General features: G+C 28.6%; 1 protein-coding gene across 1 annotated transcript in view; it reads left to right on the top strand.

Moving 5' to 3' along the window:
• Positions 1-23,658, top strand: part of LOC142329224 (lipase 3-like) — a 34,357-nt gene extending 10,699 nt beyond the window's left edge. Inside the window, exons 2-8 of the mRNA XM_075373627.1 lie at positions 5,893-6,079; positions 7,256-7,370; positions 12,353-12,602; positions 15,289-15,444; positions 17,285-17,369; positions 19,773-19,915; positions 23,487-23,658. Of these exons, the coding sequence (XP_075229742.1) occupies positions 5,893-6,079; positions 7,256-7,370; positions 12,353-12,602; positions 15,289-15,444; positions 17,285-17,369; positions 19,773-19,915; positions 23,487-23,657 (1,107 nt within the window). The 3' untranslated portion in view covers position 23,658. The remainder of the gene's footprint in view (positions 1-5,892; positions 6,080-7,255; positions 7,371-12,352; positions 12,603-15,288; positions 15,445-17,284; positions 17,370-19,772; positions 19,916-23,486) is intronic.
• The last annotated feature ends 1,718 nt before the right edge of the window (positions 23,659-25,376 follow it).

Raw genomic sequence — 25,376 nt, 5'->3', positions numbered from 1 at the left:
TTATTTCATTTAAATGATTTTATATTCTATTATTTTGATCCTTAGATTTTTTTATATTTGCTTTTTCATTTTTACGTATGCAAAAGATGTATGAAAATTATGAAATGAATAATAATACATCATAATTAAACAAATATAATAATTTTGAATTATGTTACTGTCACTAGCATCCAAAAATTCGTTTCCAAATGTTTGTAAATTTGTTTGGTCATTTTTATTAATGATTTATTTTTTATTTATTTTTTTTTTTTTTTGGACAGTTATATGATATTTCATAATACATAATATGTTATATTGTGATTATTATTATTAACTACGTTGAAAATTCTTATAACTAATTCCACTTTCTTGTTACTTTTTTCGAGCACTATTGAATTCATATGACCACTCAAGACAGTCAGGTGACCTAATAGACCAATTCAGTGAGTTTTAATTCTTATATTCAAATAATTCCTAATTTACTAACAAAAATGGGGAGCCCCTTCTCGATGAATAATCATTTCTTATAACATTACTAGTGACACGTCTTCTAAAAGAGGAAGCAAATTATTTTGTTAGAAATTCCGTGCACATTTCCGGTAAGGCGTTCCTCAAAAATAAAATAAATAAATATTAGGCGACCATCGTAATAATATCTTAGTAAATAATACCAAACATTAACATAAAACTTGCAGTGGAAACTGCTTGTGGATTTTCGAAACTCCAATGATGATTACTTCACGAATTATTAACTTGAAAAAATTGCCTCATCAGTAATTCAAATAGAATTTTTTTTGTGAGGGTTGTCTTGAAGCCAGTTATACATATTTAGAGGGCAATAGAAAGTCTTCAGGTAGTAAATTTTGAAATTCCTACGAGAGCAGTACGAGTAGAGGTTTCCTTTACGAAGTATTTGCGCAGTACGATTAAAAAATTCAAGTATTAAGCTTAGGCTACATTGAACTTTGTGAATTACGTTCTGCTCCTCATTAATATGACGTTATTCTTATCGTTCAACAGAATACGAACATGATGAAAAATAATGCAATCACGATTTCTTATTATTTTTAACATAACACAATGAAATTTAAATAATACTATTAAACTTTTATCTTATTTAATTTTTATTTATTTTAAAAGATCAATTTTGCTTCTAGATTCTTCTAATATTGTAATAGTTTTCGTTTCGGTTTAAAATTATTACACAACATTGTTTCTCCAAGTTTTTATCTGTTTTGATTTTAATAGTCAAATTTCTTAAACTCTTCTTCATGCTCCATTGATGTTACTTGCAGAAATTTTCTCAGAATTATATTCTCGACAAATCTGGTTGCAAAATTTTATTTATTTACGGGCAATTTAAATAAAGTTATTGTCTGTCAAACCTAGAAAATTGTGTTTTATGATATCAATTTGTTGTGTCTGACAGCAATATTTTTTTCAAAAATTTACAACCGCCACATTTCTGAGATCTGTTTTATAAAATTTTTCAGGTTGAAAACATATAAAACTATTAGATTAACCTGTTAATTTAGTCCAAGAATTTTAGTACGACCTTAGTTTACTCGTAACAAAAATCAATGTAAAACTTTTCAAAAGTTTTAACTCGAAAACAAATTGTGTCCGGACTCATGTTACTATGAATTTTTCCTTTATTTCTCTTATAGAACACGTTCGTTTTCTTCGTTTTCTCGTGAGACATTTATTTATTTATATAAATAAGAAATTAATGTAAACAATCTATATCACAAAAGATTAAATCTACAAAAAAAATGTAAGAAATCAACACGTTAAACCATAGATAAAGCATGAAATTGGTGCGTAAGTAGAATAAGAGCGGAAAATTTTCTGTTTATTTATTACAAAATTACAACTATTTTTTTTTTTTTAATAAAAACTTTTTTCGTTAATAATTTAACAAATTGACGCTCTATTAACCAGTCAAGGACATTCAAGCTTTTATTAGTCCTTGTAAAGATCAACAAAGTGTTTTTGTAGTCTAATATTTTGTATTTTTGACTTTACAATTTTTTTTTTATCAAATATATTTTTAATTTTTCATTACTTTCTATAGTATATCATCCTACACAAAAACAATCTCATAAAAATATAATTAAAGAAGCCGGAAAAATGATTGCATACTTACACACCCGGTTTCGCCGTTGACATATTTTATTTCAAATACCCCATTGGGTTTTTAAATATTAATGACTTTACTTTTTACTTAGTTTTTTTAAGTTTTATGGGCACCAACTTCTATGGTCAGTAGTCCCTTTCCACAACAAAATAGATATTTTCAAAATATGATGCAAAAAATGTTTTAAAAAATGCTCAATATTCCACACTAAATCCAACTGATATAAAACACTGGAATTTTAAATAGCATAATAAATACTTTCATCATACTAAAGCTCTCAATTTTTTGTGACCACTGTATAAAAAGTAAAAAATTCAAAATAGCGATAACTATGTTCCCCTTTTTTAATTTTGTCTGAAATTTAATGTCACCAGTATACCATATATGGAAATTTTTTCAACAGTTTTCAAATAATTTATATTAAGGCAGTCAAAGGAGATATTAATCAAAAGACAGGCAAACTCATATACATATGCATTTACCATAACTATGCTGCTGCAGCAGCAGTAGAGATCTGTACCGGGAAAGTAAAAACAAAAATAAATAAATAATGTAACATTATTTTGAAATATAGTATCAGTTATAAACAATTTCAATACAACATATTTTGAAAAAAATAATTAACCTTCCCAGTAGTAATACACCTATTTAAAGGAAACTGAATAAATTCATTTTATGCCTTCATCTTTCTAAAAAAGTAAATCTTTAAATTTGTAAATCGTAGATAAAAGATCAAATATGTGAAATATGACAAATAGTCAAAAACAAAAGCAATGAAATTTGACTGAAAAAAGATAATGTAAGTTAATTAAGATAGTCGAAAAAAATAGTAGAAATTATAATTAAGAGAAAAAGTAGTGATTTATTCTTAAAAAAATAATAATACTTAACTTCTTAAACCACGTGATAGCAAATTATTTTATCTAACATTCCATAATATTCTGACGTATTAGAAATTCTATACTCCTGTTTTCATTTATGATAAATTACAATCAAACCAGTCAAAATATTATCCCACCAGCTTATTCAAATTAAAATTGAAAGATTTCATTTCACAAAATGTAACATTACACTTAATAAAACAGTAAATAAAAAAACAATTTAATGAGAAATTGTATACTGCTACTAGGATTCAATTTTCTGAACTATTAATTAAATAATAATATGATTAATAAAATGGTTTGGCCAAGTGCTATACTAAAACAGCTTACACATTTAATGGTTACTGAAGTTTACTTTATACAATGTTGTAAATATTAATACTAGAATTTTTTTTTTTTTTGTCTTCAGTCATTTGACTGGTTTGATGCAGCTCTCCAAGATTCCCTATCTAGTGCTAGTCGTTTCATTTCAGTATACCCTCTACATCCAACATCCCTAACAATTTGTTTTACATATTCCAAACGTGGCCTGCCTACAGAATTTTTTCCTTCTACCTGTCCTTCCAATATTAAAGCGACTATTCCAGGATGCCTTAGTATGTGGCCTATAAGTTTGTCTCTTCTTTTAACTATATTTTTCCAAATGCTTCTTTCTTCATCTATTTGCGGCAATACCTCTTCATTTGTCACTTTATCCACCCATCTGATTTTTAACATTCTCCTATAGCAGCACATTTCAAAAGCTTCTAATTTTTTCTTCTCAGATACTCCGATTGTCCAAGTTTCACTTCCATATAAAGCGACACTCCAAACATACACTTTCAAAAATCTTTTCCTGACATTTAAATTAATTTTTGATGTAAAAAAATTATATTTCTTACTGAAGGCTCGTTTAGCTTGTGCTATTCAGCATTTTATATCGCTCCTGCTTCGTCCATCTTTAGTAATTCTACTTCCCAAATAACAAAATGTACTGTTACTCCGAATCTAAATTGTCTTTAACATCATTAACTGCTAGTTTCATGTAAAGATTAAAAAGTAACGGAGATAGGGAACATCCTTGTCGGACTCCCTTTCTTATTACGGCTTCTTTCTTATGTTCTTCAATTGTTATTGTTGCTGTTTGGTTCCTGTACATGTTAGCAATTGTTCTTCTATCTCTGTATTTGAACCCTAATTTTTTTAAAATGCTGAACATTTTATTCCAGTCTACGTTATCGAACGCCTTTTCTAGGTCTATAAACGCCAAGTATGTTGGTTTGTTTTTCTTTAATCTTTCTTCTACTATTAATCTGAGGCCTAAAATTGCTTCCCTTGTCCCTATACTTTTCCTGAAACCAAATTGGTCTTCTCCTAACACTTCTTCCACTTTCCTCTCAATTCTCTGTATAGAATTCTAGTTAAGATTTTTGATGCATGACTAGTTAAACTAATTGTTCTGTATTCTTCACATTTATCTGCCCCTGCTTTCTTTGGTATCATGACTATAACACTTTTTTTGAAGTCTGACAGAAATTCCCCTTTTTCATAACTATTACACACCAGTTTGTATAATCTATCAATCGCTTCCTCACCTGCACTGCGCAGTAATTCTACAGGTATTCCGTCTATTCCAGGAGCCTTTCTGCCATTTAAATCTTTTAATGCTCTCTTAAATTCAGATCTCAGTATTGTTTCTCCCATTTCATCCTCCTCAACTTCCTCTTCTTCCTCAATAACACCATTTTCTAATTCATTTCCTCCATATAACTCTTCAATATATTCCACCCGTCTATCGAATTTACCTTTCGTATTATATATTGGTGTACCATCTTTGTTTAACACATTATTAGATTTTAATTTATGTACCCCAAAATTTTCCTTAACTTTCCTGTATGCTCCGTCTATTTTACCAATGTTCATTTCTCTTTCCACTTCTGAACACTTTTCTTTAATCCACTCTTCTTTCGCCAGTTTGCACTTCCTGTTTATAGCATTTCTTAATTGCCGATAGTTCCTTTTACTTTCTTCATCACTAGCATTCTTATATTTTCTACGTTCATCCATCAGCTGCAATATATCGTCTGAAATCCAAGGTTTTCTACCAGTTCTCTTTATTCCGCCTAAGTTTGCTTCTGCTGATTTAAGAATTTCCTTTTTAACATTCTCCCATTCTACTTCTACATTTTCTACCTTATCTTTTTTACTCAGACCTCTTGCGATGTCCTCCTCAAAAATCTTCTTTACCTCCTCTTCCTCAAGCTTCAATTGCTTAACCATGATATAATCTATCTGATACCTTGCAGTATCGCCTGGCTTTTTCCAAGTGTATATTCTTCTATTAAAATTTTAAATTGATTTTTAAATTGGGTGTTGGCAATTACTAAATTATACTTCATGCAAAACTCTATAAGTCGGTCCCCTCTTTCATTCCTTTTGCCCAGCCCGTATTCACCCACTATATTTACTTCCTTGCCTTTTCCAATGCTTGCATTCCAATCTCCAACTATTATTTTTTCATCTCCTTTTACGTGTTTAATTGCTTCATCAATCTCTTCGTATACACACTCTACCTCATCATCATCATCATGGGCGCTTGTAGGCATATAGACGTTAACAATCGTTGTCGTTAACAATACTTGAATAATTATTCATATTAAGGAATAAACATTATTCAGTAAATTTTAAACTTACAATATACATTCTGTCATCCTATATGACTGAGGTGTTGTGTTTCTACATTTCATTTAGATAGTTCTGGGTTTAAAACATGGTCAAGTTTGATATTTTTTATAAGCTGAAAAATTCATATAATAATAAAAATGAGATTTGGACAACAGCCTGTCGTTATCTAATGAATAAATAGAGTTTGTTATTTTAGATTCAAAATTATTTTTTTATGTAATGATGTTCCAGTCAGAACTAATTGTAAAACGGGGTTATACAGCTGAAGAGTATAAAGTTACAACTGAAGATGGTTACATCTTATTATTAACAAGAATAATTACTGGAAAACCAGGACCGTATTGTCCTGTCTTATTTTTACATGGATTTGTGTCAGCATCTGACCAATGGCTTTTACCTGGACGAAAAGAGAGTTTAGGTAAATGTGTTATTATAAAATATAGTAAAGTCTGTGTGTATGTATGTGTGTGTATGTGTGTGTGTGTGTGTGTGTGTGTGTGTGTGTGTGTGTGTGTGTGTGTGTGTGTGTGTGTGTGTGTGTGTGTGTGTGTGTGTGTGTGTGTGTGTGTGTGTGTGTGTGTGTGTGTGTGTGTGTGTGTGTGTGTGTGTGTGTTCTGTGATATATCTAATTTGCTGATATATCGTATAAATGCAACTTCTTGAAAACTCCAACAAAACCTAAATTTTATATAAAAATACAATAAACTAACAGGTTTTTCAAAAGATATACTACTCTTAGAATATGAGGATATAAATAAACTTATACCTGATAAGTATTACAAAACTCCACTCATCAGATAGGAAAAATATTAACTTTACATGTTAGTATAAATAATCTTGTCACCCAATAATATCATCCCGACAACCTTTCTTCTATGTTGTGCCAGCACACATATATGTAATCTTTGGTAAAAAATCAGTTTCCCCTAAATAAGAATTAAATTTTTTAATAGATTGGAATTTTGGTTTAATAGTCGATAATAATCAGGTGATATAATTGCTAAGTTCATTTTTGTTTCTGTATTGAAAATAAACTAAATTTTTATGCTTCAATATTATTACTGGGGAAATTGATTTTTAGGCTGCTTAATGGGTTGGTTTCACTTGCTTAGCTATGCAAATTGTCAAAATATCTGAACATGCAGCAGTGAAGCAAGTCTTCACTGACCAATCCTTACATAAATTAAATAGCTATTTGGTAAATAGGTATTTGGTACGCAACCTTCTGTACCTATGTAATAAGTCTTTTATTTTTTGATAAATTGTTGAAGAGTCAATTATTGGCTTAATCTATCAATTAATTGCACTGTTAGAAGAAAATGAATGAGAGTATTGATTTCAGTGAAATCATGCTTCTTGTCAATGAAACAATAGCTATTCTGAAGAATTTTAATATTGTACTTGATCTTTTTTTAAATTTTATGCTCACTGTGATCTTCAGAACTTATAACACACAATTTTTCCTTTATGCATATTTAAATAGTGTTGCTTTTAAGATCATTAGAATAACCCTATTATTTATTATTATACAAATTTTAGCTTATATTTTATTTTTTTTAAATAACAATTAAGATTTAAATAAATTTCTTTGTAGCATTTATACTTGCTGATAATGGATATGATGTTTGGCTTGGAGATCAACGAGGAAATGTCAATTCACGAGCACATAATAAATATGATGTAGACAGTAAAAAATTTTGGGATTTCAGGTAATGTATTAACTTAAAACATTTAATCTTACAATAACCTTAATAAAAGTAAACAAAAATACTTAAATGATTTTAAAATTTAATTAATTAATAATTCAAAAAAATATTTCTTAAAGTTGGTATTCTTTTAGGGTATGACCAAGTAAAATTTTACTTCCCCAGTATATAAAACTAGAATAACTGTAATAAAGGGGAAAGTACAGTAATCATGTCAAAAAATGGGGTATCGTGTATTTAACAAATCTTATGTTTTAGGGTCCTATTAGTTCACCTAGACCAAAAATATATATATATAAGTATGAGTATATATGTGTGTACCACTGCTTTTGGCCTTATACCTCAGGATTAACCAAACTAAGCTTCTTTAAATTTGGTAAAAATATTTCCAGATATAGAGCATTGACCATATTAATCTTTTTCAAAATAAAGTAAAGGAGTGACGGGATATTGTGAAAAAACCAATTTTGATTTTCTTCAGAGACAGTTTAGAAAAAACTAAAAGCAAAGCGGTTGCCTATAACTCATTAATAAATTTTTTTTCAAAAAATCAACCACCATCTCTAAAAATTGAAATATATAATTTTTGTTCTTTTGCACTATTTCGATTCAATTCCTAGATTTTTTAAAGATGTTTTGAAAGTTTATACTTCATATATAGGGCTAACAAGAAATGTCTACAATTTTTAAGTTGTAGACTCCAGACCTAAAATGCAGAATAAGTTTTTGAAAATCTTCTTTTTCTTATTTTAGCTTTTATTGAAGGAGGAATAATAAAAAACTTTACTTAATGAAATTTGTTAGGCTTAACCTATGTATGAATATTTTTAGAAATATTTTTTTTAAATTTATTTCCCACCTCTAAAAAATATTGTTTCTCCCTTCTGGGTTTTTTTTTTGGTTTTTGCTCTAATTCATTTAATTTGTATTATTAACAGCCAGGAAAGTCAGATAATACTTTGCCAGCTTTTTTTATAATTTTTGGATAAAAAAGGGAATTTTTTTTAAATAGTATTTCCCACACATATACATCTGCATACACCACAATGCATAACATACAATAAAAACCACACCAAGCATATATTTAATTTGAAAAATTCACCAAGATAGGACCATAGCACTTTACAGAATTTATAGAGGGGGAGAAAATATATATATATTGCAACTAGTAAAACAAAGAAAAGAAACCACCGAAACCTTAAGGAGAATAAAAAGACAACACCACATTGAAGACAACAGTCACATTGAAGTTAAGAGAAGAAGAATTCAATAAAACATAGTCAAGAGACTACTACAAAACCTTAAGAAATCAGCTCCAAAAATTTGACCCAACCCTACTTATAAAGAATGAAAATGGTAAATTGGCCCATAACAATAACGACAGTGTAGAAATCCTAGCCAAATATTTCAACAAATTCCCAAATTGCGAAGAGCAAATAGAACTTCTAAACTTCTAAATAACTTTCACCACAACACCACAACAGAAAAAATCAACCTTCCCACAATGAAAGAAGTCTACAAAGTACTGTGTGAGATGAAGAATTGCAAAGCAACAAAGCAACAGGAGAAGATCAAACTTTTGTAGAGATCTGGAAACATGCAGGAAGATCAGCAAAGACTACCCTTCATATACAGCTTGTCAACATCTGGATCAAAGAGTGTATCACTACACTGAACAACAGCCCTCATTCATCTGCTACACAAAAAGGGGTACAAAAGAGACCGAGTAATTACAGGGTAATCTCACTCCTAGACACAACTACAAAATTCTTTCAAGAATCATCCTCAACAGGGTCAGTTCACAACTTGAGGAAGAACTAGGAGAATACCAAGGAGGTTTCAAACCTTGGAGAAACTGTCCAGACCAGAACATGAGTCTCATGCTAATATTGGATTACAACAGGAAAAGAAACAGGGACATGGTGATAACATTTGTAGATTTCAAGAAAGTTTATGATTACATCCACAGAAAATCTCTATTAAAAATTCTAAGACACCTTGGGCTACATACCAAATTAATAAATATGATAAAACTGACCCTCACAAACACTAAGTCGAAGGTAAAATTCAGAGATGAGCTCTCAGAACCATTTGAGATCAAAATAGGATTGCGCCAAGGTGATAGGTTCTCACCTCTATTATTCAACTCCGCTTTAAAAATGGTAATAAGGGAGTGGTTCAAAAAATGGTCCCCAAAAGTAAAAATATCCAAAAAATCAAAACATACTGACTTTGTGCTGCTAGCAAATAATAAATCACTGATATTAGAGTTTCAAAATGCTGCAAATAAAATTGGCCTCAAAATATCATTCGAAAAGACAGAAGTAATGTCCCGAAAATCAAGACAATTAAAAGAAGTAAACATAAGCAGTAATAAAATCAATATAGTAACCCATTTTAAATACCTTGGAGAAATAATAACTAACAACCTAAATATTTAGGAAAAATAAGGAGAAACAAACTGGCTAAAGCTCAAAAAATTAACCTGGTACAATTACAATAAAAAATGCCTATCAATAAACGCAAAAATAAGATGCCACAACACAGTTATAAAACCAGAACCTTTCTGCTGCATGAATGGCTATTCATGAAGCAGAAACACTCTTCCACCTGAACAAACAATCTAAGGCAGACAGACTCCAGAAAACCAAAAGAAGAATTATAAGAACCTGCATCAATAAAAAGTATCAGAAAGACAGGCAGTGGTGGATTATGCCCAGAAAAGTTGTGTACCAGGAGTTAAAACCCATCATTCATACCATGCATAAGAGGAGACTAGTATTCTTTGTACATAACATGAAGGTGCAAGATTTAAGGCTTATAAAACAGATTGTACTGTACAATCTTGACTCTATAAACACAAAGCTAGGATGCAAATGGATCAGAGAAATAAAAAAGGATTCGAAGGAAATTGGTCTTACACCACAGAAGACACCACAGAAGAGATAAAATTAAACAAGAAAAAACTAACAACATGAAAATTTTCAACACTAGAAAGGGCACAAAGATTGGAACATATGAAAAAGTAGTGGGAGGACTGCAAGGCCCAAACAGCCCTATTGAAGAGACTTGGATAATGGACTGACTAAAGTGATCCCATGCAATCATAAAACATAATAATAATAAATATTTCAGAATATATATCTCTCCAAAATTTGCATTCCATTCTGTTTCAATCATGATGTCCTGATCTGTGTAAGATATTTATTTATTTATCTATTTTGACAATAATTGTGTGAAACAGCAAAGATGATATCACTAAAAGAAATAAAGAGAAGAATATTTATTTTATAAAGTAGCACACTTTGTAAGAATAAATTATATGTTTAATGTAAAAAATGCAATTGAAAGGTTATTTGAATATAAAATTACATTTAAAATTTCAACTTTTACTATATTTAAGAGAAAATCATTTCAAAACAATAATCATTCTTTAATTATATTAGTTTAAAATCAATATGACTGAAAAAAAGTCTCAAAAAAGGATTAAGCCAAATGTATGAAATACAGTGTCAATAATGTAATGACTTATTACTAGTACGAGAGGTGGATCAAAACATAAGTTACACCCTTGTTGTGTTCTTGAACAAAAGGGATATATTAATGTCTTGTGGTGACAGCACTGGTTGTGTTGTTGTCTTCACGCTCCCCCAGCATCAATTTTGTTCGATATTCATTACGTGTGTATTGTCGTTGTTAATATGGCATATCTTCTAGCAGTTTCATCCAGCATAGATATCTCATTAGTCCAATTTTTTGGGGAAAAAATTTACAATTGTTGTGAAATTCATCATCAAATTGTTGAGATATACAGTGAGAACGCAATGTCATGCCCCATGATCACAAAATGGTGCCAATTGTTCAGAAACTGAAAAACAAATGTTGAGTGATAAACTCCGTGCTGGACATCCTTCAACTGCAAACATGACGGGTAAGATGGAATGTGTGAGTGAAATGACCTTGAGTAACCGGCATATTAAAATTTGAAAGATTGTAAATGAAATTAACATCAGTTATGGTAGTATTTTGCGATTATTCACAATCAGCTTGGTTCATGATGATTAAGATGATGATAAGATGTGTTCATGATGATGGCCACATCTGTTGACTGACAACCACAAATATCAACGTTTTGTGTCTGCTCTTTCTTCTTTTCAATCTTATTCCAGAACTGGCCCACATTTATTAAAACAAATCATCACAGGGGATAAGAGCTGGCTGCTTCATTACACTCCTGAGACTAAACATGCATCACATGAATGGAGACACAAAAATTCACCGCAGCCAAAAAAAGTGAAAAGATCCCCACTTGTTCGGAAGGTTATGCTGACAGTCTTTTTCGATTCTGAGGGAGCTGTTTACAGTAAATTTATGCCCTGAAGAACAACAATCAATGCCCAATCTTACTGTGAGACTTTAAACAATTGCGTAAAACCATTACAGATCGAAGACCTAGAAGATTAAGCGATTGGATCATTTCTCTTCACAATAATGCTACTCCTCATTTAGCTCATGTGACAAAAGAGTTTCTGCAAAAATTCAAGTGGGAAGTGGGATCTCATCCGCCTTATAGCCCTGACCTAGCACCCTGCGACTACCACCTGTTTGGTCCTCTCAAGTGAGACCTGGGAGGATAGCATTTCGCTAATGATGATAACTGAAGGAAGCGGTCATTAAATAGTTGAAGGAAATTAGACAAAATTTTTATGAGAATGGAATTGAAAAACTTGTCACAAGGCATGAAAAGTGTTTAGAAAAATTTTGTTATGTCGAAAAATAGATAAAAATATGTAGTTTTTTGTTCATTAAAAAAAAAATTATCTTATAAATATGTGTTTGTTTCATAGTGGGGGTGTAACTTACTTTCTGATCATCCCTCGTATAATAATATTATATTGTTATAAAGTATTGATCTAATTTATACTAATTATTAGAGAAAAATTTACTGAATGTACAAAAATAATCAACATTTTTTTATTTTACAGCTTCCATGAATATGGAGTGTATGATTTACCAGCATATATTGAAAAAATACTTTATGTAACAAAAGCATCACAACTTTCATATATTGGACATAGTTTGGGTGCATGTGAATTTTTAGTAATGGGTTCTGAGAGACCAGAATATCTAGAAAAAGTTAAAGTATCTATACTTTTGTCTCCGTTTTTTAATCCACCAACAAGAAGTCAATCACTTATTTTAAATACAATTAATTTGTTTTCACCTATCATTCTGGTACGGTATAACTTCCTTTTCATATACTTATACCTATAGTAACATTTTTTAATATTTGATGCCAAGTTCTTTTTCTGTTTAGCCTCTAGAACCACAGTAAGGTATTACTTCAGAGGTTGAATGAGGGTGGTATGAATGTAAATGAAGTGTAGTCTTGTACAGTCTCAGATCGATCATTCCTGAGAAGTATGGTTAATTGAAACCCAACCATCAAAGAACACCATTATCCACGATCTAATATTCAAATTCGTAAAAGTAACTGCCTTTATTAGGATTTGAACCTTAGAACTCTCGACTTCAAAATCAGCTGATTTGAGATGACTAGTTCACCACTATACCAAATCGGCGGGTTAATATTTGATGCCTGCATCAGTATAACTTTCTACTGCCTGTAAAGCAAAATTGGTTGATGACAAGTCCTCTCAGGATGATCAATTATTTTTTTTTGCTACAAAATTAAATCCCACTGTTTTCCTTTGAACCATCTCATTAAAATCCTATGTATAACATCATTATTACATATTTATTATGGTTACATATATACTCCCAACCAAAATATAATGTCATCTCTTAGGTCTCTCTCAAAAAGTCAGAACAAGTTTTCAAGGTACAAAAGTGGCTGTTAGATCATTGTTTGCAGCTATAAATGTCAAATATGAATCACATAGATTGGTATTTAGAATATTTAATACGTTAACTTTTTACTCAATTTTAACTACGTTAACTACTACGTTAACTTTTAAACTCAATTATTTTTCATAATTGAGTTTATATTTATAAGTCTAATCTCTGCAAAAGAAAATAGTCTTACCATCTTACCAAATCGGACTCAGAATTGTTTTTGTAAATTTAAGACAATACGTTGTTCAGTTTATAAAAAAGGGCCTTTTTATTTAATAAATGACTGAACCATTTGAAAAATCTTCCCATCAATTTATTTCAAATACAATTAAAAGGTTTTCTTTTACAGAACAATAATACTCTGTCAATTAATTTTTAAATAATAGTAATTAGCAATTTCTTTTAAAATCTGTTTTCTGTTAAATGTTTACATTATGAGTAAATATGTTCTTAAATAATTTTCAATAAGGTCTTCTGAATTGTAAATTATTTTGCAGCATTTTTTATATTTAACATCTTTATATATTTACCTTAATATTATTTCATGTGTTTATATTTTAAATCATTTATTAACACAAGAATAAAACTATTTGTTTTTGTACTGTATACAGTAAGAGATATTTATAAGTATGCTTGAATGATAATAAATTCTAAATGTGGAAAGAATTTTTTTAATTTATGAATATATTTAAACACACTGTATTGCAGAACTGAATGAGTCTAATGCTACAAGAAACGAGTTATATAATGCCCTGCACAGTGACTGTCTGCCACATGCAAGCAAGCTTTTATTTTCTTTGTACGCATTGTACATTATTGAAACATATAACACTACTTTTGTGACTTCTAGACATCTAGATGCAAAACCACAGATAGGAAGTAAAGAAAGACCTGGTGGGCAACATAGATATGTATATGAACAAGAAAAACCAACTCCAAATCAATGTGTTGAAAGTAAAGATGGAAACTGATGAATTCAAAAAGCCTCTGCAACTATCTAATCTAACAGAACTCAAAATGATTTAAAAAATAAAACTGAAGTTGGGAGAAATGATATATCATCACAACTACAATGTTATTTAGCTTAGATAATGATGTGTAATTTACACTTACATTATTCAACAATACCTACAGTAATAGAAACAAAACAAAATTAAAACCATGATTAATAACAGAAAATACGTAACAATAAAGTCAAAACTTCCAACATTTGTGTGTAAGAAGGCTACTTGTGTCCTGTTAGAACAAACAAAATACACAAGATTATATAGTAAATTAATACTAAACTCACAGATATAAGAATTACATAAAACATAAAAAACAACAGAATCAAAATTTTGTAAATCACCTCATAGAAAAATATTTATTTTGCGACATTTATTTAATTTTTGCATTAATTACTAACATGTAAATTGATTTTTTATGATGATATTTATTTTTTAAATTGATTTAACCTTACTATTATTAATACTATGATATAATAAGAAAAGAAAATTTATTAAATATCAAAACTAAATAAAAAATAACAAAGTATAAAAAATATATTGACATTACATAACAAATAAAGATTTTGTTGTATAATGAAAGAATATGGTTCAGAAATATATGTAATCAACATTACATATATTCAAAAAAATAGATGACGAATTTGAAAAAGAATAATATAAGGAATAAAGGATCCTTATTAAAACTATAACTGCATACTTTATTAAATTATTTCACAGTACTTAGAATACCTTAAGAGATAGTATCCTGAAAACTGAAGACTATGAATGAAGGATAAAATGTCAACAGGTAGACACTAATAAGCCGATCTGCATACATTCCCAAAGTTAAAGTAAACAATATAAATAAAATAAAGCAAGCAAAGAATGAAGGTGATAAAAGAAGGTGAAAACTATGAAAATTGACACTTCAGTTACATCTATGGAACATAGCTGAATGTCTAAATAATCTAAAAATGATAATTAATCCATATTCAAGATCTTATTAATTTTATATAAATTAAATTCTTTTGTTTTAAATTTTTTATAACAATTATACATACCCAATTTTTTTATTATAGAATCCACTGGTTCAAGCAACAAAATATTCTATTTTCCCACGGACAAAAGCATTACAAAAAGCCATACAAACACTTTGCAGTCCTAAAGTTGCTATTGATGTCTGTTTAACAGTAGCAGGAGATGTTATTGGAGACAATAGAGAAAACTTAGATAGGGTAAGTACATAATTTATATAAATAAGAAATAAGTGTAATAATAATTTTTACAAACCATCCTATATATTATAATCAATTTGGATAAAATATAACCAAACTCCAGGAAAATTTTGGAAACTTAGAAATTACAATTACACAGCAGATATACTTTGAGAACTACAAGAACCATTATGTAGTACTTCTGTTAAATATACGTAAATTACCATTGTTTCTGTGAAAGTAATATGGCTTTAGCATAATTATATTTATAGTGCAAGTACAATACCCTGAATATTATAAACTAATTCTTTTATGAGCACACTCAACCAAATCTTCAGTTAAACTACAAACCCAGTTTCATACTTAGATAAGCAGGTACCTAACTATATAATTAATCATTCTTGTCTTAATTAAAAGACATATCAAGCATTCAATTTGATTAAATTTTGAAACGTAATATACACATTATTGTTAATTTCCTTGTGATAGTTCAAAAAAGGGAAATCAGGTTTTTTTCAAATCTTTACATTTCATCCAACTAGTTCATCCAGTACAACAAGATAAGCATATGAATGTATGCATATATATATATGTATGTTTACATATATATATATATATACATATACATATGTGTGAACATAGTGCTTTTGGCCTTATATCTCAGGATTGACTGAACTGATTTTCTCCAAATTTGGCTCAAATATTTCTATATAATGGTCATTGTTCATATTCAATTTTTTCAAAATTCATTCAGACAGTGAGGGATATCACAAAAAAGCCATTCTCTATTTTCTTCAGAGGTAGAAAAAATGTTGGCAAAACCTACATCGCATAATTTACATAAATAACCAAACTTTTTTTCAAAAAATTAACCCCAATCTTTTTAAATTGAAATAATGTTTTTGTGTTTTTTTTTTGCTCTATCATCCTTAAATTTTTTTAATATTTAATTTTTTTTTTTTTAATTTTATACATCATATATATAGAGTTATCAAAAAATATCTACAATTTTCCAAAATTATCACCTTAAACACAAAAAAACATTTTTGAAATTTCGTTTTTTTTGTTTTAGCCTTTATTGGAGGGGATGTTAGATTTAGAGAAAACTTTACATAACTAAATTTGTTAAGCTTAATCTACATATAATTTTAGAAAAGATTTTTTTTTGATTATTTCACATCTCTATAAAATATAATATTCTGTAGTTTTTGTTTTTTTGCTCTAACTCTGTTAATTTTTAGTATTAAAAAACAAATTGTTTATTCTTCTTTGTTGCTTTAAGGGTAATTAAAGTTTAAGGATTTTTTACTTCCCTAATAATACCTTGAACCCAAAATAATAAGCAATTTTTTTTCATTACTATCATAAAAATTGTCTGTATTTTTTCAATATTTTTGAACATATTTTTTAAAAATTTATTATTCTTTTATTAACAATCACTTCTTACCAAAATTTTTTTATTAAATTGTCCCAACAGATAATGGAAGCTCCAAAAACAAAAAAATTATTTTATTTGACATTTGAATTTTTTATGCTTATATCTTACTCTGATAATCATAATCAATAAAAAAGGCCTACTGAAAGAATGGGCCTTTTTACAGGGACCACAACATTTTCTAAAATTTTTTATATTTAAACATTTATAATGGAAATAAAAAAAAAGACTTAATGAATTGCAAGAGTTTTCTGGTGAATGCAGAAAAATTTTGCAATGAAAAAGCTGTGCAAGATATGATGACTGGCTTAGTCATAAAATACTTATAATATGCACATGCATGTGTAAAATAAAAATTTTGCAATAAAATAAAATTTCACACAATTTGAAATAAAAAATTACTTAAAATTATGATTTTTTTTTCAGAAACTGGTTCCTTTTTATTTTAGTTCTGTACCAGCAGGTGCTTCACTAAAAACAGAAGAACATATAATACAGTCATTTAAATCAGGTAAAATATAATTAAATTCATTGAAGAGTATAAAAAATTTGATAACCCTTTAAAATTATCATGAACGATTTAATCTCAAACTAATGGAACTATATATTTTTTTGAAGGCCTTTTATAACTAATTATTATCAGCACCTTCTTCAGTGTAATTTAAAAAAAAAAACTGTTTCCATTGCAGATGTAATGGAATTTCTAAGTAGTTAGAAAAAAATCTAAAAAAGTTTTAAATGTGTAAATAAATAATAAAATTGATGTTTTTTGTGCTACTCTGTTAAATACGCTGTTTTTGTCAAATTTAGAGCTGTAAACTTTGTATTGACTAAGTGTGTTAGAATTTCTGTTTCAATATGGTATATTTAAATGGTGGTATTGTATGTGTGGTTGTTAATGTCTTTTATGTGTTTCTAAGAGATAATTCATAAAAGTTGATTTATTTTTTTGTTCTTTGTATGCATGGGCAAATGTTACCAGCTGTCCAATAGATATACTTACTGGAAACTCTAGTAAAAAGTTACTAAAATTAGATTCAAAAAGGCTTTGGGGAAATAATTCCATTAATCTGAAAGTGAGTTTCTATAGTAATTTTAGAAACTTATTATATATTAAACTTTTATTTAAGATATTTAAAGTGGTTGATGTTAATTAATACCAAATTTTGTGTAACATTAGTGACTGTGAAGAAATATTGTAAAATTAAAGCTTGAGAATATAAGTTGTGGGTAACAGGAATATTGGTTGCTGCTATTATTTGTCATTCTTAAAGTGTTGTAAGACTGTGTTCTTTGTGAATAGTGTTGCCTATATCTCAGACAAACTTCTAATTTAACAATTTTTTAGCAGAAAAATCATTTTTATTTCCTTGTACAAAGTAAAAGGTAGTATTGTAATAATGAAAAATTTCGGTTTTCCTTTGTCAACAGAAATATCCATTTTCACCATCCCTGAATCCATTTTTACTAATTTCACCATGACACCTCTATGTATGTATGTATCTCACATAACTCAAAAACGATTAGCCATAGAATGTTGAAATCTTGGATTTAAGATTGCTGTAACATCTCGTTGTGCACCTGCCCTTTTGATTGCAGTCAACTGGACCAAACATTTCCAAAACAGCCTAAAATCTAAAAACTTTGGATTTGGACTTTTTCACAACTTCAGTAATAAGCCCTCATTGAGAGCTTTTCAAAAATATATCATAAGTGGTACTTATTTTCATTGATTCCAGAGTTATAGCCAAATGAAATTTTAATTACTGAAATATTTGGATCTTGCAAGGGTACATCGGTTAGAATCAGACTTCATCTCCTTTTGTTTAACTTTTTTTTAAAATAATTATTAACCTCTGAGTGTAAAAGAAGTTTTACAATAAATAATAGTTCAATGATAACATAAAAAAAATACAAAAAATCAAATTTTATGTACTTTTAAAAATGAATATAATGTAATTTAATGGGTGTACAAGGAAGTCAAGTGATGTCCACAGTAGATTTTTTTTAAATTATTGAAGATTATGAAAATTAGAGTTCACTTGAATTCTTTTTATTCTTTATGATCATTACATTTTCATTATCTATCTATTACCATAATATGTATAATGGCTGCAAAAATAATTATTTCTGAATTTTTAAACAAGAACTATAATCTACAATTAATTAATTATAATTAATGTCAACTTTATAATTAATTTCAACAATTTTATGCAATATGTTTTTAATAAATAACATACTGTATCTACTAATTTTTTTAATAAACTGTTAACAATTCAATTGTAACTCTTATATGATTTTTATTTAATATGGGTGTTTATTTATTAATAAGATGCATGAAATCAAATAAGTTATTTTTAGAAATAGTAGGTTTCTGAGATGTGGCAACTGCATCAAGTGAATTAATTTAAAATGTAGGTAGATCAACTGCTAAACATATTAAGTCAATACTAGTTGCTTTATGGGTTCTTCTCAGAATAATTTCTTCTCCTTCTTTACATAAACAGGCATAAAAGACAACGTGAATTGTTCAGCATTTCTCTCAAGTTTCTATCCAGAACCTTTTCTTTACAATTTTCCACCTATTGAACTAAGTAGGAACTAGTCTGATCTATTCATCTTGACCTTTGGTCTACATGTTGATCTTGGTCTAAATGAATTACCCAAGAAAATCTTCCTAGTTTGTCATTGTCAAGTGGGTGGTCTTAAATAATCAAGTGATTTAAGAGTAGTGAGTTATACTTATATAAGCTTATTTAATGAATAAGAAACAGCAAAAAAAACTGAAAGCCTTTATCATTGATTGTGAACCACATTGGCATCATCACTTTTTATATCTTAAATAATTAAAAAAGTGAAAATTCATGAAACTAAAAATAAATATTTTATAATGAAAGGTTATGTTTCTTTTCAGGAAAAACCCGACATTTCAGTTATAATTTGGTAGAAAACTTGAGAAGATATGGGCATATAACACCACCAAACTATAATATAAAAAATATTAAAACACCAATAGCATTAGTGTATGGAAATAATGATGGATTTTTAGATACCGAGGTATTAAATTAAAAAATTTTTTTCTTTTCTTTAGATATACTTTTTATAAGGTTGAGCTTATGAGGGAGAGAATAGTATGAATAAAAATTGGAGTATGTTCCCGACCCCAATCTATAAGAGAATACTGGAAGCTGGAGATTTTAAATTATTTTGATTAAGATTGGTCTTAAATAAAATATTTCGATCTTACAAGGGGAAGACAAATTGGTTCAACTCTTGAACCGATGAATATAGAAGATAATATGGAGACAGGAAGGATAATCTTAAAATATGCTATCAACAGCATATCTTAAGTGTGACATTAAAAAAATAGCCCTTTCTATTATTAATTTTTAATAGACTAAATAACTGCTCATACAAAACTCTAATAATTTCAAAGTTTAATAAATTCTCATTTAGAAGGGGATTAAAAACCATGACTTTACCGATAAGGTACTTCATCCATTTTAATTATTATGTAACCAGTTGACAGGAAAGAAGAATTTCTGAATTGGTCACAATTAGCTACTGTAACACTGGCTCTTCCGATCCCATCATCTTCAGTACGGAAAACCTAGCAGGGATATTTCTAAACCTACATAAATGATGATGGGAAATAAGGGATCAAGGATAAAGAAAAGGGATGAAAGGTAAGAAAGCATGATATAAATATCAAGGCAGATCAGAGTAACTTATTGACTTGTCCAAGACCCAAAGTTGTTAGTTTACAGCAGCACAAAGCAATAACGACAGTTTCATACAGAATAGTGGTGTTCACTTTTAAAGTCATTACCTACATAATTATAATAAGAACTTCTGTAACTATCAACATCTCAGAATAGTTATAGAGAAAAATAAGGCATACATTGCAAACAGAAATGTGTTAAAAAAAGAAAACTGAAGAAAAATTGAAAAATGAATTGTCACTAAAACACATAAATCTTAATAATTAAAAATAATTTCTGCAAAAAACAATAGTTTTAAATGTAAAAATGAGACAACACAGTCTATACACATTGCTATTTATTTACAAAATGAATTAAGCAATTAAAGAACTAAAGAAAAATTTTTGACTGGAATAGCAATTTAGAGATAAATTATTAATAACTTTCTACTTTCGGAAATAAAAAAGCAAAATGATAATAATGTATAGGCTGGGTTAAATGATATGATAGGAATTTAATTTAAAAATAACTAAGAGTAAAACAAACATAATGTAATGTAACAGAAATAATAGTAGTAATGTTAAATTAAATATAAGAATTAAAGTGGCAGTACATGCTAATATGCTTACTTGAGATTTCAGTAAGATATTATTTAAGACTATTAAAAATTATAAATGACACCTTTCAAATTACTTGAAAACCTTTCCTCCATAGGACCTTTCAGAGCAAATGCTGTAGTCCCTTGGGCAGTGGAGTTAGTAGTGCAATACAAAAAGTCTTACCACAACTTTTATCAAAGAAGGAACTGTGAAATTAGTTCCAAAACATCAACCAAAAAAAGAATTGTCATACTCTGAAAACAAGTCATTTGTAATTTTTAATAATTTTAATGTTATCAAACTTGATAATGTTGTATAAGAAAATATTTAAATAATAAAACTGCAAAAATAAACAGGTAAAGATGACATTACATTTTTTATGATTTAAATTGCCAATGAATGAAAATTACAAGAGATGGACAAAGTAAGGAAGCAATTAAAACAAGACCAATCAAAGTAGGAAATCTTGAAGTTCAGTTACAACTAAATTTAGATCTATTAATTAAAAAGGAATTTCCAAAAATATTTGTCTAGGATCCAACGCTGTATTTGCTAGAAATATGGATAGTAAGAAAACTAGAAAGGAAAACAATAGTAACTTCTTTTATATACCTGTTGATAAGATTGTTAAAAAGAGATGAACCTTAAAGTACATAATAAAGAGGTTAGTAAATGAATTGTAAAATTCTTGAGGAAAATCTTAATAAAAATAATGGCATTGGTGGTTTTTATACCGAAACATCTTGTTTAATTAATTTGCTACAGAAAGACACGACTGTATGGGAAAACAAAGATTAGAATATTTAAATTGGATAATTCAAGAAATAGGATGTAATAAATATTCTGAAATTAAAAGATTAATGTAGAACAGAAAGAAATAGCATCAAAACAGTCAACAGCTATCAACAAAAACTTGATTAAAAGATATGTGTACATAGCAATAGCTTACACACCACCAATTTATCTTAAAAATGATGACTTTTTTTGTAATTAAAACACTATTTTATAAATTATTATTAAAAAATAACTTTAGACATTACTTTTATTTTCTTAATTTTTTTAATATAAATTTTAGTTAGCGCTAATCTCTTTGGTTATTAGCCACTAATAAACAGACAAGAGCATGCAGTGGAAGCAATGATGAATACGAACCAGTACATTAAATGTAATTTCAATTATTAACACTTTACTTGGTCCAATTGCTAGAATAATATTCTTAAGACATTTTAGATGTTGCAGGAAAATCAGGTTAACATCTTACTCAGGATTGATCAAAACAAGCACTGTATTTTAATAATGAAATCATGTGTACAAAGTAAAACGATGCAGTAGATGCAGAAGAAGTTTTTTATCATTTTAGCTCTAACTATACTTGACAACAATATATCATGAAGCAATTAGCTAGCATTTTCTTTATCTAGAAAAGATAATGAATAATGGGAAATGTTCTTTGATTTTCAGAGCTCTATTTTATTAAAACATATGAAATAAGTCTTATTACAATTTATGTTATTCTTTTTGTTCACTTTATAACTCGAATACTATATAACTAGAAGGCTGACACTTATTTAAAGTAACACGTATTATGGTATGTATTGCATTACAAAAATTAATAAACAATCAATTATGTTCTGTTCCTAGATAGAATATAGTCCAAACTACATGTACCAGGATCATTCAGAAAGTTCTCGGCCTGACACAGAGTTGACACAAGTATGACCAAATGACTGTAATATTTGTAAAGTATGATCCTTCAGATAGCATGATGCGAAGTTACAGATGCATGTGTTTAGTTGGTAGTTGTAGCAATAGAGTAAAGTAAACAGGTTTTAAAGTGATCCAAAAGTCACAGAACATGATATTGAGGAAAGTGACCAAACTGCCTTAAGGAATTCTGAAATACAAGTACATGAATACCTGGGGATCTGTACATTTCGTTATGAGATTGACCGTTTCAGTTCTACACATGGTTAGACTAAACAAAAGTGTAAATCCCTTTTCTTTGAACCTACTAGACAATGGTGACGGCATTAGATGATTGAAAAGGGTTCATGTGGTGGACATAAGTGATGGTCGTTGAAGATACTCTATTTTCATGAGTTTTTGTTCCAGTAGTATTTCTTGTCCTATTTTTTTATTATCTTTGTTTACTGTTGTTTTAACGCTGTTACTGTAATGCCATTTTCATTTGTTTGTTTATGTACCTCTTTTTTTATTCTATTTGATAAATATAAAACATCACGTCTGAACTGAATGTTTGGATACATGTGGTTCATAGACTGGACATGTAGAAGAATCTTATTTTAATAAGAATGATTTTATTTTCAGCATATACAAAAATATGCAAAAGAATTACCAAATGTCGTAATGAATTATTTGGTCGAAGATCCATTATTCAATCACATTGATGTTATTTTTGGAAAAAATGCAGCAGAATTAGTACATAAGAAACTACTAAAACTTCTAAATAATTATAATAAATTACATAATTTTCAATGAAAACCAATAAAAATGTATTAAAACACAAGAATAAAAAATAAGAAATAATATAATCGATAAGAAATATTTATTTATGATTTACCATATTTATAATAAAAATACATATCTAATCCTGATAAGAATCCCTTTTTTGAGCATCCATTACATTCCCCATCTTCACGTGTCCAGTATTGTCAATATTCCAACATCTCTGATGAAATACTTCACCTCATCACATCACATCCTCTTAAAAAAATTGGTGTCCAGGGACAGTAGTTAGAGGCAAAAAAAAAATGGGTTTTGGGTACGTTTGCAAGGTTTACTTGTTGAAATTTGAAGAATGACATGTTAGAAAGCCAAAATTAGATTTTTGCGAACACCAACAGGTAAGATCTGGTTTTCCAATGGTCCAAAAACTTCAAGTTTGTAACCCAAATCAGATTTTTACGAGCACCACCAAGTGTGAACTTGTTTCACAACTCAAATTCAAAATTTTATTAACTGTGTATTTATTGGAACAATACCCCGTACCTCGCTGTTTACACAAGGAACACATGACACTAACATAATATGAAATAAATTTTAAAAAAAACATTGAAAGCAATATTATTTTCAAAAATCATTACAGCAGTGTGACATTCTTTTTTTCTTAACTAAATCCACCCTTCTGACATACTGCGATAGAAGTTTTTATTATTATTAAAATTTAATTTAACTTAATTAGTTTATGCAAAACGCCAACTACCCGATTACTCTGGCAGACAATACATTCAATCCAATTGTAAAAATGAATTAGATATTTGTGTTTGAAAAAATAATTTAAAATTAGAAAAGATTGAATGCCATTATATTTTTTTTTAATTCTCAATTTCTTTTAGTATCATAAATGAAAAATGAAACTTTTAAATCTATGATATAAAAAAATCGTGATCGGGCTACCATTTTTGCTTACTGTTTATGTTAACACAATCGTCAAAAACGTAAGTTAATATTGATGCCACATAATCAACAGAAAATTGTTCGCTAAGACGAAATTCTTTAAGCCGGTAAGAGATTATGAAATATCATTAAAACTATGACGTTGTGTTAGATTCCCCAGGTAATGAGTAAACAGAATCCAAGTGACTGCATATTTACGAGGTATGTAGATATCTACCATTAATATTTTTCGTTAAAAGTAAATGATAAATACATGATTTATTAAATCGACATCGTGATTATATGAGTAGTCACGAAGACTGCATTCTGTTCACTAATAAATACTTATGTTAAAGTGCGTAAGAGTATAATGCTGATGTTAAGTTTATAAATACATACAAACCATTTATTAAAAAGAAGTATTTATAACGTGATTAAAGATTCAGAAAACCATTAGGATTTTAAGAAAATATTATTCATTTCTGTTACGTGAAATTAGTCACAATACATATTTCAGATAACCAGAGATCGCAATATTTGAAAAGTAAGAAAGGAAATAACTGATAAACGAAATTATATTCGGTCGACTACATACTTTGTATCCTTCCTTCGACTTCGTGTTCCTCATCCAGTTGTAAAGTTACAATGTTTTTTTCTGTAAAATTCATAGAAATGACGTATAATGAAATTATTTAGTTAACAATTAAGAACTGATGAAAATATTTTTTGACACTAGGATATATTATCTAATACGATCCAGCAAAACAGTTGATCGCAATCATGTAGTGGATGTATGTTACCCACCTTTAATAATTTAATGGG

The sequence above is a fragment of the Lycorma delicatula genome, chromosome 8 (assembly GCF_047948215.1).
Source record: "Lycorma delicatula isolate Av1 chromosome 8, ASM4794821v1, whole genome shotgun sequence".
NCBI classification, from domain to species: Eukaryota; Metazoa; Arthropoda; class Insecta; order Hemiptera; family Fulgoridae; genus Lycorma; species Lycorma delicatula.
This window is presented reverse-complemented; position numbering and strand designations above follow the sequence as displayed.